Below are 15,036 nucleotides of genomic sequence, written 5' to 3' on the forward strand. Positions count from 1 at the left end.
AAATTTAATCAAGATGTAAATACATTCATTGCTGCTCTCACAATGGAGGGGGCAACACACTCTCTGAAGCCAAAAATCTTGTATCTGCCGTTTAGAGCAAGTCAGTCCCTGAGGACAATATTAGGACGCAGCTAAACAGCTGCATCAGATCCACTGTCTGGGCCCTCCCCTTGTTATCATGGACTGTTAGCTAACTCTGGGCGTGTATTATGAGTTGCGCTGCAACAGAGACTCCCAGCAGGCATTGCAGCAAAATCTGATTTGTGGCCTCTCCACTGTCTGCTGGTCCACCTGCTTAATTCTTTGCTATCCAACACTTGACTGGCTTATAATTTGCATTTTAAGTGACATTAATAGGTATGGGGAATAAGCATCTGATAAATCACATAAATAATGCATACTCAGCAAAAACACAAAGTACGCACGCACATAATCACATGATGTGCACACAAACAATTCCACAAACAACCCGCAAAAGATATTACATTTAAAAAGGTAGGTCATTAGTGTCATATCTTGAGTAAATAAAAAGTTTTCTCCTAAAAGTGATGATGAATATCTAAACAAAAGGGAATACGAGCCTGGTAAATTACAGAGAAAATATCAAGAGCTCAAGAGCTTCACATTACCCTCAGAGAAACAGCACAGATAATAAGAACATGCTTGAAAGAGAGAGTTGAGCCTGGCTGGCTCGATAGTGAGAAACATCACCTAGGATTGCAGAATTGTGTGTGTGTGTATATGGGTAGGAGAAAGAGAGGGTGGTTGTGGTGGTGGGAGGGGCAGTCAGGTGTCTTCAGAGAAGTGCAATTCTTCGCTGCCTAAGTGCGTGTAGGACGTAAACAGTGTATATAAACGAACAAACAGAGCTGACAGAAAGTGAAGGAGTCAGGTACTCACTGCAGTTCTCCTCGTCTGAGTTGTCTCCACAGTCATTCTGGCTGTCACACCTCCAGTGGTCTGGGATGCAGTTGTTATTCTCACAGCGGAATTCATGAGGTCCGCAGGTCTTTTCATCTTTTTCATCAGGAGCAAACAAACATGAAGATGAAAATGGCTTCAAAGAGCATGAATATTAATAGTGTGCTAGCTATCATATTTTGTAGGTGTAATCATCGTTTCCTGAGGGTTTCCCTGAGCAAGTCTGATGCTGAGTTCAAAACACAGTCTGTACTCAAGAGGCTAACACACCGTAAGATGAAATACCTGACTGTGCTACCAATCATCCTCAACAGAATTTGTGACAGGAAGTTGGTAAGATTGAACTTTCTTCAAGAAAACATCCAAAAAATTGGAAAAAAGGAAAAAAACAAACAAAACAATACAAATGTAAAAGAATTTGACTTTGGCTTTGTTACATATCAAACACAAACTGTGCATTTGTTACTGTTAACAACTACCAAAAGAGTGTCTTCTCTGTCAGAATGTGGCAGCAGCTTAGTTGCTGGTCTGGATATCAGCAAACCACCTCTTTGTCTTTAATGTTATTCATTTGGTTATTGTAATAATTATTATCTGTGAGTCCAAAAATGTGTTAAAGACCAGATAGGACTAGATGTTGCTGCAAGAGGACACGGATCTTCATAGTTTTCACTGACACGCTGTCGTGAGAAATGGAGAAAAAAATATTTCAGTATATTTTTTGTGACAAAATTAAATAGTCTTAGTCATCTTGTAAACAAGGTCTGGAAATACTGCACACCTTTAACACTTAAGGCAACAGTAAATTGATCACTAATTCAAGGTGCTTCCAACTCAAAAATGTTTTGCCTGTTAATCAGACTGAAAAGCTCAGAGTTGGCCAGGGTTAGAATTATTCAAAATATCTGCATTTGCGTCAAAAATAACAGATGCTTTCATATTTGCTCCAGCAGTACTTCCTCACTATGGGTTTTCAAAGTCAAACTGAGAGCCTCCATTTAAAAAGTAATCTCTGTGCAGACAACATCAGGGATAATGGCCAAGGTAATGTTGTTATCAGTTAGGGAAGAGATGCGTCAAAAGAAGAGGGTGGCAGATTCTGCCTGGATCTCTTTCCAACATGACAGCAGGAGGAGAGAATCAGGAGGGAAAGCTGACTGCAGCAGCAGAGGACACAAGGCAGCAATTCATTAGGAACCAGCTCAGTCACTTACACAACATAAAGGATGTGACACAGAAAAAAAAAAGCAATATTTCTTTGCTAAGTCAGAGCTCATTACTGAGCTAACAAGCAAAACTTCCTTAAACAGTTTGAGGTAATTCAAAGTGAAATATCTACAGAGCAACAATATCTGTATATGTGCTCTGAAGCTGGGAGAAGATTTTAGATGATGAATTATTGGATGATATTGATAAAAACTACAGAGGATGCAGTTTGAGGGGCTATAGTCAAACATCAGTAAAATACAGTGGGGAAACCATTTACTCAATATTACATCAGGGTCTTCTCAAGTTAATATACATTAGAGCAGCATCAAAACAGCAAAACCGCCACATAAATAAACCTAAAATTGCAAAGGAATCTATCGAGAGAAGTGGTGACATGTCGAACATCAAAGCATGAATGCTCTATCAACTGGAATGGCACTCAGTAGAGCGCATACCTCTGCCAAGGCTAAACATTTTCTTTTACCAAATCTGGATTATTATCTGGATCTGCACCAAATTGTACATACTCAGATCTGAGATGAGATGTGTGATATTTTACATTGAGATCCAGAAATTATTTCCTGAGAAAGTGACAAAAAAGTTGGAAAACGCCTACACTTGCAATGTTGAGGAAAATAATAAAAAAAACAAAATCTTGGATTTGCCTTTTTAGGAAATTTAATGCGTATAATACCCCATCCCTCCACCAAGTTTGGTGCAAATCAGTTCAGTTCTTTTTGTGTAATCCTACTGACAAACAAACAAACGAACCTACAAACAAACAAGCGGACACGGGTAGAAATGTAACCTCCTTGGTGCAGATAATAATCCTCAAATTGCTATGTTGTGGAAGTCACATATACAGATAACATTACGAAGAATAGGTATTATTCTTCTTGTATTCCTCCAGATACATATACACATATTATCTCATTACTACACACATACATCCACATGTACATAAAAGTCCCATTGTGCAACTGCTTCCACACTGAGATAATCTGCTCTATTATTCTGTTTCCTTGTGCTAACTAAATCCCAGAATTGCAGAGAAAGTCTATTTTAAGACTGTTTTATGTTTCAGGCATGAGTAAGATATGACCACAAATATCCAACAAAAGAAACACGGACTGTACTTTTCAGTCATAATATTACATAGGCTTGGTGACTAAACACATCCAATTTTTGTTTTGCCTGCAACTGATCACAGATGTTGTAGTTGTTTCTGCTTTTATTTGTGTGCAGTATACAGTATATCAAAGATAGATCCTCTCACTTCAGGTGTTAGAAGATTTGTCTGTATGACTTTATAAACAGTGGCAGTAGAGACTTTTTATCCGTTTTTAAAGAAAATCTTTATTAATCATATTTTATGTATAAGATCACCCAGAAGTTGTTGAACATGAAAATGTCATGCAGCACAATTTCAAGTCTGCATTACAACGATTATAAAGTTTTATTTTGTACTTTGCTCCATGTCTATTATTCACTCAAGGTTTAAAGTGGAATAGTGAACTATCCTTTCAAACCTAAAAAGCAAATTAAAAGCTTAATGATGAGACTAAATTCTCACAAGGGAAATAATAATCAATCCTCTTGTAGATTAGTCCTGGACTTGTTTGTTTCAGATATTTCAACATTTCTATTCCATTAAGTCAAATCATCAGATTTAGACACGAAAGGGATTGAGATGAATAAGAGAGACACAATACAGTGCAGGCACAATATAGACAAAAGAGGAGATTACCGTTTGCATCATTTTTCATGATTACAGATTATTTGATTTGAACTTCAGAAGGAATAGTTGTTTTGTCTAGTTTATTCCAGGGTGGACAAGACAGTGAGGTTGGTCCAACTGCTTATTTTTTTGTGGTTAAATGTTACAGACTGTTGTCACAATAAAAGCATTCACGCTCTTTACAGATACATGTCAACCAAACAAGGTCCAATGCTAGAAAGTTTATTTTTTCCATAGAGGAAGAAAAAGTTCCCAAAGTTGTTCCCCTCAGTAGCAATAATGGCTTTGACCTAAAAGTTGTGGTATAGAAGATAAACTCAATTTGAGTAGGTGTGTTTTTGTGTGTGTGTGTGTGTGTGTGTTTTTAAAGACTGACAGATGCGGAAAATGCCAGGCAAACCGAAATTATAATGCCAAGGCCTTACTGATGACAGGGAGAGCTGTCCTTCAAGGCATCCTCCCTTAGCACAATCAGATAGGTAGTGAGAGCAAGTAGAAGGACTGAGTCAGGCCAGCATCAAGCCAAGTGTAAAATTAATTCAGATTAAATCAGATTTGTTGCCCTTTAACTGAGAAATAGTGAAGTGGTGTGATTTATGGTTAAGTGGGTTTCCACAACTCACCGCAATTAGCTTCGTCTGACCCGTCAGCACAGTCAGGGTCCTCATCACAAACCCAGAGTTTGGAGATGCAGTGCATGGAGGCCTTGCACTGGAACTGGTCTGGGGAGCAGGTGCTTTCAGCTGCAGCCAGAGAGACAAGTGTGTGGGAAAGAGGAATGCGATGCACTATCAGCATGAAGGAAGAAATTTGGATTGGTAGAAATAACCTGAACATCTAAGCAATCATAAAACTATTGTGATATAAGAACCAGTGAGGAAGTAATACTGTTTCAGTGTTTTATTATAGCAAGGTTGCAATGGTTGATTGTTATAAAACCTCACATTGTTTCAGATAGCATTTTAATTTTAGTCTAGTGCTCATTACAGGAGTGCATTCAAAACCGCATCCAATCATGCTGGAAGTCTAAGAAGAGGTGAAGTAATTAGCCTTCCTTTAATTAAAGATTTTTTTTAAAGTCTCTTTTCCTTCTCCTGACTTTCTTGCATTCTCTTCCCCCCACTCTCACCCCTCTTGCAATCACATGCAAGACAAATGCAGTAGTCTGAAAGACTTGAATGGGGTGTGATATTCTAATGAGTTACATCATGGCAGAGAAAATCTGCTCTTATCCTCTGTGTGATTCAATATCTAATCCCTTTTCACAGGCACAGGCCATAACAAGGGTTGCTCCTGGAATACTTAATGAAGACTATGTGATGTTAATGGCATCACATTTTCTGTCTAAGCACAGAAATTAATTAATGTCAAAACGCACAATTAAGGCGATTTATCTTAATCAGTTAGATTATATCTTTGCAAAATATCAAAAACTTTAAAATGGTGACTTTTCTAGGATTTTGCTGCAGTTTTGGGACAGAGTGATCAAACAGGGGATGTATTCATAAGCTTCAAATTCTGACAGCTCAGTACATTTCTAAGACAATGAGTCTGAAAGTAATAATACAGAGCCTTACGGCAGTCCGTCTCGTCCTCTCCATCACCACAGTCATCCTGACCGTTGCAGCGAAGGTTTAGAGGGATGCATTTCTGCTTCCTGGTGCACTTGAACTGGCCTGACAGACAGATGTATGTCTCTGAAAGAGAAAATGGGTAAGGGCAGTGGAAGGTTGAATCGATAGGAAAGGCTTTCAGTCCAAACAAAGAAAAGCATTTATATTGTTTGGACTGGCTGGTAGAGGTTTTACACACACTATAGACAGTTTATGAAAACTTTACATTTGGTGCAGTGAGGACCTGATATATGTCATAGATATTCAACTGACAATAACACAAATCTGAAAACATTTAGGAGACTGGAAAAAGAAAATCTTTTGAATTTTTATTGATATGTGATGAACAGTTTATCAAAATAGTTATAATAGTAATCATTTTAGAACTTAATAGCACTGTCCTTACAAATTTATATTGCAGCCACAGAAAATCCAATAAAATAAAATGTCTTACTTTAGGTGGTAAGACAGCTAAACACAGCAATCAGCGACTAAAAGCAAAGGACACAAAATTAAAAACAAAGCATTTCTATCCTTACCACAGTTAGCTTCATCCGAGTTGTCACCACAGTCGTTCTCTCCATCACAGATGAAGGGAGGAAGAGCACAGAGGCCAGTACCACACTGAAAACGCCCAGGCTGACATTTGAATTCCGCTGTTGAGAAGGAAGTCATAACAATAACCATGTGTATTTACTGTAAGAGTTTAAGTGGAGACTATAAAAATCAATACAGAGCTTGTGTGGAAGAGGTCAACGAATGGCAAACATGTAAACAAAAAAACGGTCGTTCGATGTGAGTCCCATCAGTTCCCATTCAATTTTGATATCCCACAAAGCTCATTAAAATAGGAGCTCACTTCTTGTTTATCACTATTTTAAAGCCACCTTTGGAGTACTATGACACTCACGGCAGTCAGCGGGTTCGTCTGATCCATCCCCACAGTCATCCACCGTGTCACACTTCCACCAGAAAGGGATACACTCATCTGTCCCGCAGCGAAACTATTAGAACCACAGAAAAAAATAAAAAAATAAAAAAAAAAATAAAACAACACACAGAATTTGAAGTCAGCATGAATGCTTGACTTTTTGTTAAAGCTTCAGCATTCTTCAAAGCCAAAGTCAAAATCAATACACAACCATTTCCTAGAACCTACATTACATGTCAGAGGTGGAAAGCACATGAGAGTAAAGCAATTTGCCTTCAGGGGGAAAATACTGATCAGGACAGAAAAGACTTGGGCAAACTAAACATAGATATGAGAGGGTAGAGAGATGTAGCTTACCTGACTGGAGGTGCAGTTGGAAAGGCAGGTCTTATTGTCAGCAGCCAAGTAAAAATTAGTGGGACAGGCGCATCTGTGTTCCCCACCGGGGGATAGAAGACACAGGTGGCTGCATCCTCCATTAGCAATCTGACACTGGTGCTTGGGTACTGTACAGAAGGACAGAAGTACACGATCAAGTTCAAACTAAATTACACAAACAACATGCTTCTTAAAAGTATAATGGAGGCCCGTAACCACTGTTTTTCATGGGAGGATAGAATGAATATGAGCGCCAAATTGGACTTCATACCTTCAGGCTGGCGCAGGGAGTGGTAGACCTTAATGGATTTGATGGCTTGCCAGGAGTTGAGGAGCTCTATCCCTTGAGAGCCAGTTGTTTTGTGAGCACGTCGTAGTGATTTTGACTTCCCATCCGTCCAGTAGACAAAGTCCTCAAACAAAGTCAGTGCCATTACCCCTTGGATGTGGTCATAGGACACTGGAAATGGACAAATTAAAATCTGTTTCATTCAGTCTAGGAACCAGGCAGCAGCTGTGTAACAGTGCCACTTATAGTAGACATTTCCTTGGTAATTTACAGCAGTACCATTTCAAATGACTGATCAGTGATAACCACAGCATACCCATTTATCAGGTTAACCACTAATTTAATATGTTTTGATATCATTTCCAATACCCCTGCACCACCATCCAGCATCTAGCATTTATCGTCATGAACAGCAGTAATACTGATACAGAGACTCCTAAAAACTGATAAATAATGCCACCTTCAGCATCATTCATGCTTATAATGTAACTGTGCCCGACAGAGTAAAACATTTAAAACACAATATTTAAACCAGATTTGGGGTGCTCAGCTATGATAACCAGCTGCTGGCTCCAGCGTCATATTTAAGAGACAGATATGGGATGTTATCAGACTTCTCATGCAACTTTTGGCAAGAAAATTGTCCCAAAATCACAAACTATTCCTTTGCATGTACAACACATTGGTGTCACCTTTGCGTCTTTGGGTGCCATCCATGTTGGCAAACAGGATGTGGTTGTCGTCGGCCCAGTAAAGCCTTTTGTTGGTATAATCAATAGTGAGCGCAGTGGGGCTATAGATCTCTGTGTCAATGATAACCATTTGCCCTCGGCCATCCATGCCAATACGTCCAATGTGGGGGGGTTCACAGCAGTCCACCCAGAACACGTACCTAGTGAGAAGTATGGCAGAGTTCAAGGAGTTATGTACTACAGCAGGCAAACATGATAGGAATAAAAATGACAGAATGAAATCTGTATCTTACAGATTCCAGGTTAAGCATCACAAAAAAGAGCAGCTCTATCCCTGTTCTCCCTCAAGCTGTGAAATCAATCCTTATTAAGAAAACACTTAAGTGCTATGGTGAGCTTTACAGTAATATACTTACCCTGTCTGGGGGTCCAGAGCTAGATCTGTGGGATTCTTGAGGCTAGAACTGATAAGGATGGTAGGATAGAGCCCGTTGGACTTGGACACCTCCAGTGTTTTCCTTTCAGCATCACACCAATATAGATTCTTTCCTATCCAATCAACTGCTAAGGCGCTGGGCACTGCTGTTCTGTGGACTATCTAGTAAGGCAGGGAGAGAAAAATCAGTTTTTGCACATCTTACAAAAGTGATTTTTAACAGATAAATGTAAAAAATATAAAACAACAAATAGTAGTGTAAAGAAACAGGTGGGATACAAGCAAATCTGGCTCTCTCAGTGGTTTACAACTGACAGAGGAGCATGTACAAGGGTTGGAGTTTTCCTCTGTCAGGTAGGAGAAACTTATTTTAACCCAGACAGAAATAAAAAAAGAACATCTGAGTCGATCAGAATATATTTTTATGTCCCAAAAACATCAATCTAAAGATCTCCAAAGACATGAGGATGCTCTCAGTGTGACATGATCATCTCCACCAACAAAGTAAAAGTCAAGTGCCTCTCTTTTTTTCCCCCAACTACTTTACACACAGTCCTATTAATATCCAGAACTGAAATGAACATTCAGGTGATGAGTGGGACAGATTTGTTTAAGCTCAGGTCTACTTGTGTTGCCATAGTATAACTTCAAATCCCTTTTCTCAGTCACACCAAGCTGCTAAAGAGAACTGCAGGGTGATCATTTATGATCCTAACTGAAAACCACAAGCTGAGCATTTTTTTTTTTTTTTTTAAATACTGCACGTGTCACATACAAGAAGACTGTGTCAGATAAGAAGAAACAGTGCTAGAAAAAACTGGCTTACATAAGAGTTTTTTTTTTTTTTAAGTTACACAAATTCACACTGAAAGTCATATACATGCATAATCACAGCACCCATTTCTTTAGAAGTTAATCTTCAGTAGATAACTAATATGACAGAAAAGTGTGTTTGTTTCATTATAAAGGTCTGTGTTTCTCCAACTACTTAGGCATATTTGGTTATCTTCCTGTGTGCACAGTGCAACCACAACTGCTAACTTTGTGGGAAAGCAATAAGTCTGTTTATGCTCCTTACATTAACTGACAGCTCTGGTGAGATAATAAAAGTACAGTATATTTTTAACCCAACAGTAGGAGTGTTGTGACATCTTTATTGGATCCTTGTAACCTGCTACAATCCAAATGATTTCACTTACAGTCTATGTGAAAGAATTTAATTGTCTGGCAGGAAGAAAAAACACAGTATTTCATGCACCTATTTGTGAGACTGAGGCGCTGATGGCTGACTAGAACTCTATAAATTCCATCAGAAAACATGAATCAATTTGCCATATAGGTAACGGTATTTGTTAACTGTGTAAATGTTAACTATAAATACATAAAAGATCTTATTCATCTCACGAGCCTATGAATTTGCAAGTTGGCAGATGAAAAAACAAACAAAAAAAAGCAAAAAAAACTACCTTTTCTGTCATTTGTATGAAAATATATTGTTGTTGCAAAAGACCAGGCTGTCCGTTAAGTCTCTGGGTATCTTTATCCAAATAGTCTCTTTGTATTGATCAAAAAGACTGCTTTGTGTGGAACTGAAAGTTATAATGTGAATATGGCTCATCAAAAAATAAAGCCGGCAGAGTATGTTTGATCAGTGCAGTCACTGAAAGTGGTTTCACCTTGGGCTGACACAAGCCTTTTTTTCTTTCAGACATGCAAAGTAAAGTTAATACAGCACTGAAATGTTCCTCAGAAGACTCCTCAAAGGCATTGGTGCTTTTTTTGTGTTTAAACATAAATAAATAAAAAAGATAAAAACAATATCATAAGACAGGAAAATTATGCTACATATCACCATATGGGATAAAACCAATCATTGCTGTCACAGCGAGTGTTTTCTATCAGGTATCAAATACAAATATCTGCTGATGCGTAGCCAGAAATGTATCTGTACAATACTTGGTAGTTTCAAACCATACAGTGCAGTGTAACAGCAGTTTAAAACAGATTAAATAAACAAAATAAACGCCCACAATATAAAATGTAGCTACATTAATTAAACCATAGTATTCAATTAATCTCTGTCTTGATCAAGTGAAAATCATGTACTGGTAGAAAGAAAAATCCGTAGAAATGTTTTCTGCTCCCAAATCTTTTCTTCCTAATATGGTAAGGCTATAGTAAGAGCACTGGATATCAGTGACTCTCTTAATTAACCTGATGTGAGAAGCTCTCATCTGTGTCTCAGACAGTTTGTCCTCTTGCTAAGCTGTGGCAGTGGCTCAAACAAAGACCGTGGAAGTAATTGAGCTTAATGCCCCCATACACCACTTCTAATGAGATGTAGGACGGGGGCCCAGCAGGTGTTCTGCTGAAATCCCAGAGTCCCCAGTGTCTGGGCTCCGATCCCACGCCCCAGACAAACCTTGGTGATTACACCAGTGAGGACCATTGTATCATTGTGCTTGCTGTACTTATTTGAAAGCCATTGGTGGTATTTCTATTATCACTAACACACATTCATTGATGTCAAGCTAAAAGGCCGTTGGCTGTTGACATAAGAAACCCATTTAGTCAATTCTATAAAATGATAAAGGGTGCCCATCGTCAGCGGTGATAATGAGCCGTAGGAACACATTTCTCACATAGATAACTCATCAGAATAGAAAAAGTTGCTGTTTGAAACATCTTGATAATTTAAAGGATTAGTAAAAAAACAAAACAAAACAAAAAAAAATGCATCTGAATGGAGAAGATGAGGAATACAAGCTGGAGAGGAAGCAAGTAAAGTAAAGCCAATGAATCTTGGGTGAAGTGGCACAAGGCACCATATGGCACACAAACACAGCAACTAAATCCTGTGGTACCTTGAGGTCACTCCCATTGAGGCGCATTCTGTTGATTTTTCGACCGCTTGGCCTGGTTGAGTCAACCCAATAGATAAATTCCTTCTTGTAGTCAAAGTCTATGTGGATGATGTTGTTGAGGCCCTGAGAATACAGGAGAGACAACACGAGTATATAAGAATGTCATTTTTGGAATGTATTTTTTAGTTTGAATGCAAATTAGATTAGTTCTTGAGTGAGGGTGAAAATTAAATGTAAGGCACTTTCACTGGCAACAAAGGTGCAACAGACAGTATAAATTATTAAATATTCAAATTCCACACAGCATTATCCTTAAGGTTATTTATTATGTGGGTTTATAGAATAAAGGGTTGTAAAATCCCTTGTTCATTTCTTTTTTACAACACATCCATGAAGCAAACTGGAATTAAGGTTTTTATACAACTTGGAAATGTTAATTTTATTAGACACAACACAAGCACTGTTTATAGATAGATAGAGGTTAAATACCAGCAGGATGAAATACATGAAAATCAGCTCAACTTCTGCATCTGTGTGCTGTCATTTACTGAGCAAGCAATATTGACATTGGAGGTTTTCCCCATTTCACTGCTTTTCAAAAAGCATTTGAAGAGCCAGTGAAAAGCACACCTATCAAAGCAGAAGAGTGAGCCACTTCCGTTCTCTATGATGCTCACAGGACCCCACTGTCAGGCAGACAGAACCGCTCACTAAACAAGTGCCCCCACCCTGCTGTCTGACGCTGTGGGTGCTGAGAGAAGGTGTCAGATAATCTGACAGGCGAAATGAGACATCTTCATCAGATCATCAACACCCTCACAGACAGGCGCCAAAGTGTCCTGGGGGAACCTTTCCTCACTACAAACATCAGCTGTACAGATGAAACCTGCATGCCACTTTTATAAGTGCACTCATATTGACAGCAGCATCCACATGCCACTGATTTCCTGTTCTATGTATTCTACTACATTTCTTTCTAAAACAAGACACGTCTGACAGTAAAACCTTAGGGTGATGGATGCAGTCACTAAAGTTTGCTTGCAAACTAACTTCACTTTGTTTTGGCTTTTGGCAACCAACCCAAGCACAACTTTAAAGAGGGGATTGTTTCTATAGTAACCAACCAATAATCAAATGGGGTGGCAACAGGCTAAAAATTACCAATCATGTGGAACTTGGCATAATTAAGTGATTTCTCAAAAATACTAATTTATATAACTCTGTAACCTGAATTTACTTATTAATCAATATACTTAATGTAAAAAAGCCCAGGTAATCTTATTCCTCTAAGAGCCACAAACTACATATCAGCTCTAATTAACTGCACTAAAAAAACTATGTAGGAGAACATAAACAGAGCCAATTTAAAAGACAACGAATGGGTTTTAATAATGCGTTGGAGTGATAAAATATTGTGAGCCACTTGTGTTTGTGGTGGGAAGACAAATATATGCTAACAGCAAAAACAATACATAAAGAAAATGATAAGTTCAGTTATAATTCACATAATGTCATGAACATATTATCTGAACTGGGTAAGTAATGGAGTGGTAAGAGTTGAGGTCAGCTGCTGCTAAAATGCTGCAGTTAAAGTGAGTTGTAGCTACTGAGAACTCCTATACAGACAGCAGAGTACATGGAGTCAAGAGGTTAATATGACTGTGAGAGGAGACTGTAGGATACCCATTGGTTGATTTACAGTAAATCACTGCCAACCATTTATGGTAATCAGCAGTCAGATTCAAGCATTGCCTGGAGCAGCTGTGACGAGACCTAGGAATGATTGAAATAGCTTTTTCATGGGACCTAAATAGGGTGATTTTGCTCTGTGCCAATCAGCCATTTTTCTACCCTGCATGGTGGGGGTTGGGAAACCATGATGGACATTAGATATCTCATTTAAACAGAGCGATACTTAGACAAAGGCTTGCACCCCATTTTCAGGTTTAATCACAAAACTTGCACACGTACTGAGGAGTACACTCACCTACGCAGGATGAGTTTTACTCACTAAGTCTGAATATCCTTTACTGAGGCAATACATAGTCTTCAGTGAAAGTGGATTGTCTGTGCATAGTTTATGAATGTGCAGCTGAATCAAATGCTTCTCAGAGATAGTGTATAGCTAGAAAGCAAACTTTAGAAAGTATAGAGAGTGGCACACTTTGAGTGATACGTGACAGACTGCAAACAATTCAACACTAGTGTGTTGAAACACAATTGTTCTACTATCATAGTGCTAACTTAGCAAACAATCATTCTTTCTCAACATGAATGTCCCCGATTTCTGCAATACAAAGCAATGCATTCACAATTAAAGATTTGTGTTTACAAAAGTTTCAAACAAGAGCCATTTAAACACATACTTCCTCCTTGTACTGTTCAGCTGGCAGACTGAGTACGACAGACAGGGGAGGTGAACAATTAAACACAAAAGGAGGACAAGATGGTAAAATGATGTTGGTGCCTCCTAGCAGTATGTGGATCTGATAATGGTGAACTAACTAATCCTCTATCTTGTAAATATTTTACTACAGACACAGTTCCATGATGATGAAGACAACTCCTACCTGTTTCAAGATGGTGTAATTTGAGCCATCCACACTCAGCTTCCGGATCTCATGGTGGTCTGCCATAATGAGAAAAGGCTCTTCAGCTGAAATGAGGAACATGCAGCTTTAGAAGGACTCATAGTTAGGAACTGAAATTCTGCAAGTTGAGATATATATAAAAAAAAAAAATTAAAAAAAATGAAGCTGACCTGACAGAGCCTTGCATGTATTGGGACTGCGCTCCAAGGCTTCGTAGCCATCCACACAAAGACACTTGTAAGAGCCGTAAGTGTTGATGCAGCGCTGGCTACAAGGAAGGGTAGTGGAGCATTCGTCAATATCCACACAAGTCTTCCCATCATCCTTCAGGTGGAAACCAGGCCAGCACTTACACTGATCATAAACATAGACACAGAAAGACACACAAATGGGTGTTGATCATTAATGGAGGAAATGCAAGACAAGGGACTCGGTTTAGCTGTTAAGACACTTCCGCTGAACTATCAATGTGAACTATAAAACAAATTATTGAAGTTTTAAGTTCTTGCTGACGGAGACCTGGCTGCAAACACTGAACATTTGAGTTTTCTCTTTATATAATGCTTTGTTGTCAAAGCCATGATACACACATACTGTACTATGGCTGAAGACTTCCATCTCACTTCAGTGACCAGGGCCCCCAAAAATAACTAAAAGTGCTTGTATCAGCTGCTCTGGACCCACTGCAAATCCCTTTCTTATCCAAAGTTATAACCTTGAGGGCCTTTCTGCTGATCTCCCTTTTCAGGCCACAAATGGATGAGCTAAGGGTCTGCATTGATGTGCTCTCTGTCCAGCTCTGCCCCTGTCATGACAGGGAAGAGGGGTTTTCTGAGCTTTCACACACTTTTCTGATCCAGTGAGCACCATTGCATGCAAGAGTGGGAGAGCAAAATCCAGGGATCAAGGCATAAACTACCACAGTCTGACAATGGGAATGGCCAACGGGACACTCCAGCGGATGTGGCCTTGACCTGCATTCAACCCTAACATTACATGCCACAGTCCCTCGGCACAGTCAGGGAGGCTAGACAGTTGTTGGCATATCATTAAACTCCCCTTATAGCGTTCAAGGTTATTCAGAAAGTGAGAGACAAAATGTATGTATGCTCCCACCCATCTTTATCTGTTTAATGATGTGAGGAGTTAGGCCTAATTCATTATTGGCCATTAATCATTCATGTCCACACTATTAATATAAGCTCCACATTTTACCTGCCAGTGAATTGTTAATAATCCTACTGCTTAAAATTGGAGGGCAGTAAAGTCTTTAAATTAAAATCTGATACTATAGTAATATGCTTGAATATTATGATGCAAGTCACACTCTGAAGTAGAACATATCACAGCTGTGACTCATAATTAGAAATGACT

The 15,036-nt window shown here is 38.9% G+C and overlaps 1 protein-coding gene across 1 annotated transcript in view; it reads right to left on the reverse strand.

Moving 5' to 3' along the window:
• The window catches only part of lrp1bb (low density lipoprotein receptor-related protein 1Bb), a 99,477-nt gene that overhangs the window by 34,043 nt on the left and 50,398 nt on the right, over positions 1 to 15,036 (reverse strand). Inside the window, exons 33-44 of the mRNA XM_087178943.1 lie at positions 13,833 to 14,016; positions 13,642 to 13,727; positions 11,072 to 11,194; positions 8,188 to 8,369; positions 7,772 to 7,971; positions 7,062 to 7,250; positions 6,770 to 6,918; positions 6,392 to 6,485; positions 6,021 to 6,137; positions 5,446 to 5,565; positions 4,492 to 4,611; positions 901 to 1,017 (exon numbers count right to left, since the gene is read on the reverse strand). Coding sequence (XP_087035069.1) covers positions 901 to 1,017; positions 4,492 to 4,611; positions 5,446 to 5,565; positions 6,021 to 6,137; positions 6,392 to 6,485; positions 6,770 to 6,918; positions 7,062 to 7,250; positions 7,772 to 7,971; positions 8,188 to 8,369; positions 11,072 to 11,194; positions 13,642 to 13,727; positions 13,833 to 14,016 — 1,681 coding nt within the window. The remainder of the gene's footprint in view (positions 1 to 900; positions 1,018 to 4,491; positions 4,612 to 5,445; positions 5,566 to 6,020; positions 6,138 to 6,391; positions 6,486 to 6,769; positions 6,919 to 7,061; positions 7,251 to 7,771; positions 7,972 to 8,187; positions 8,370 to 11,071; positions 11,195 to 13,641; positions 13,728 to 13,832; positions 14,017 to 15,036) is intronic.

This window comes from Seriola lalandi, unplaced genomic scaffold (assembly GCF_002814215.2).
Source record: "Seriola lalandi dorsalis isolate HSWRI2012SDOR001 ecotype SW California unplaced genomic scaffold, Sedor1 jcf7180002054758, whole genome shotgun sequence".
In the NCBI taxonomy this organism is placed as follows: Eukaryota; Metazoa; Chordata; class Actinopteri; order Carangiformes; family Carangidae; genus Seriola; species Seriola lalandi.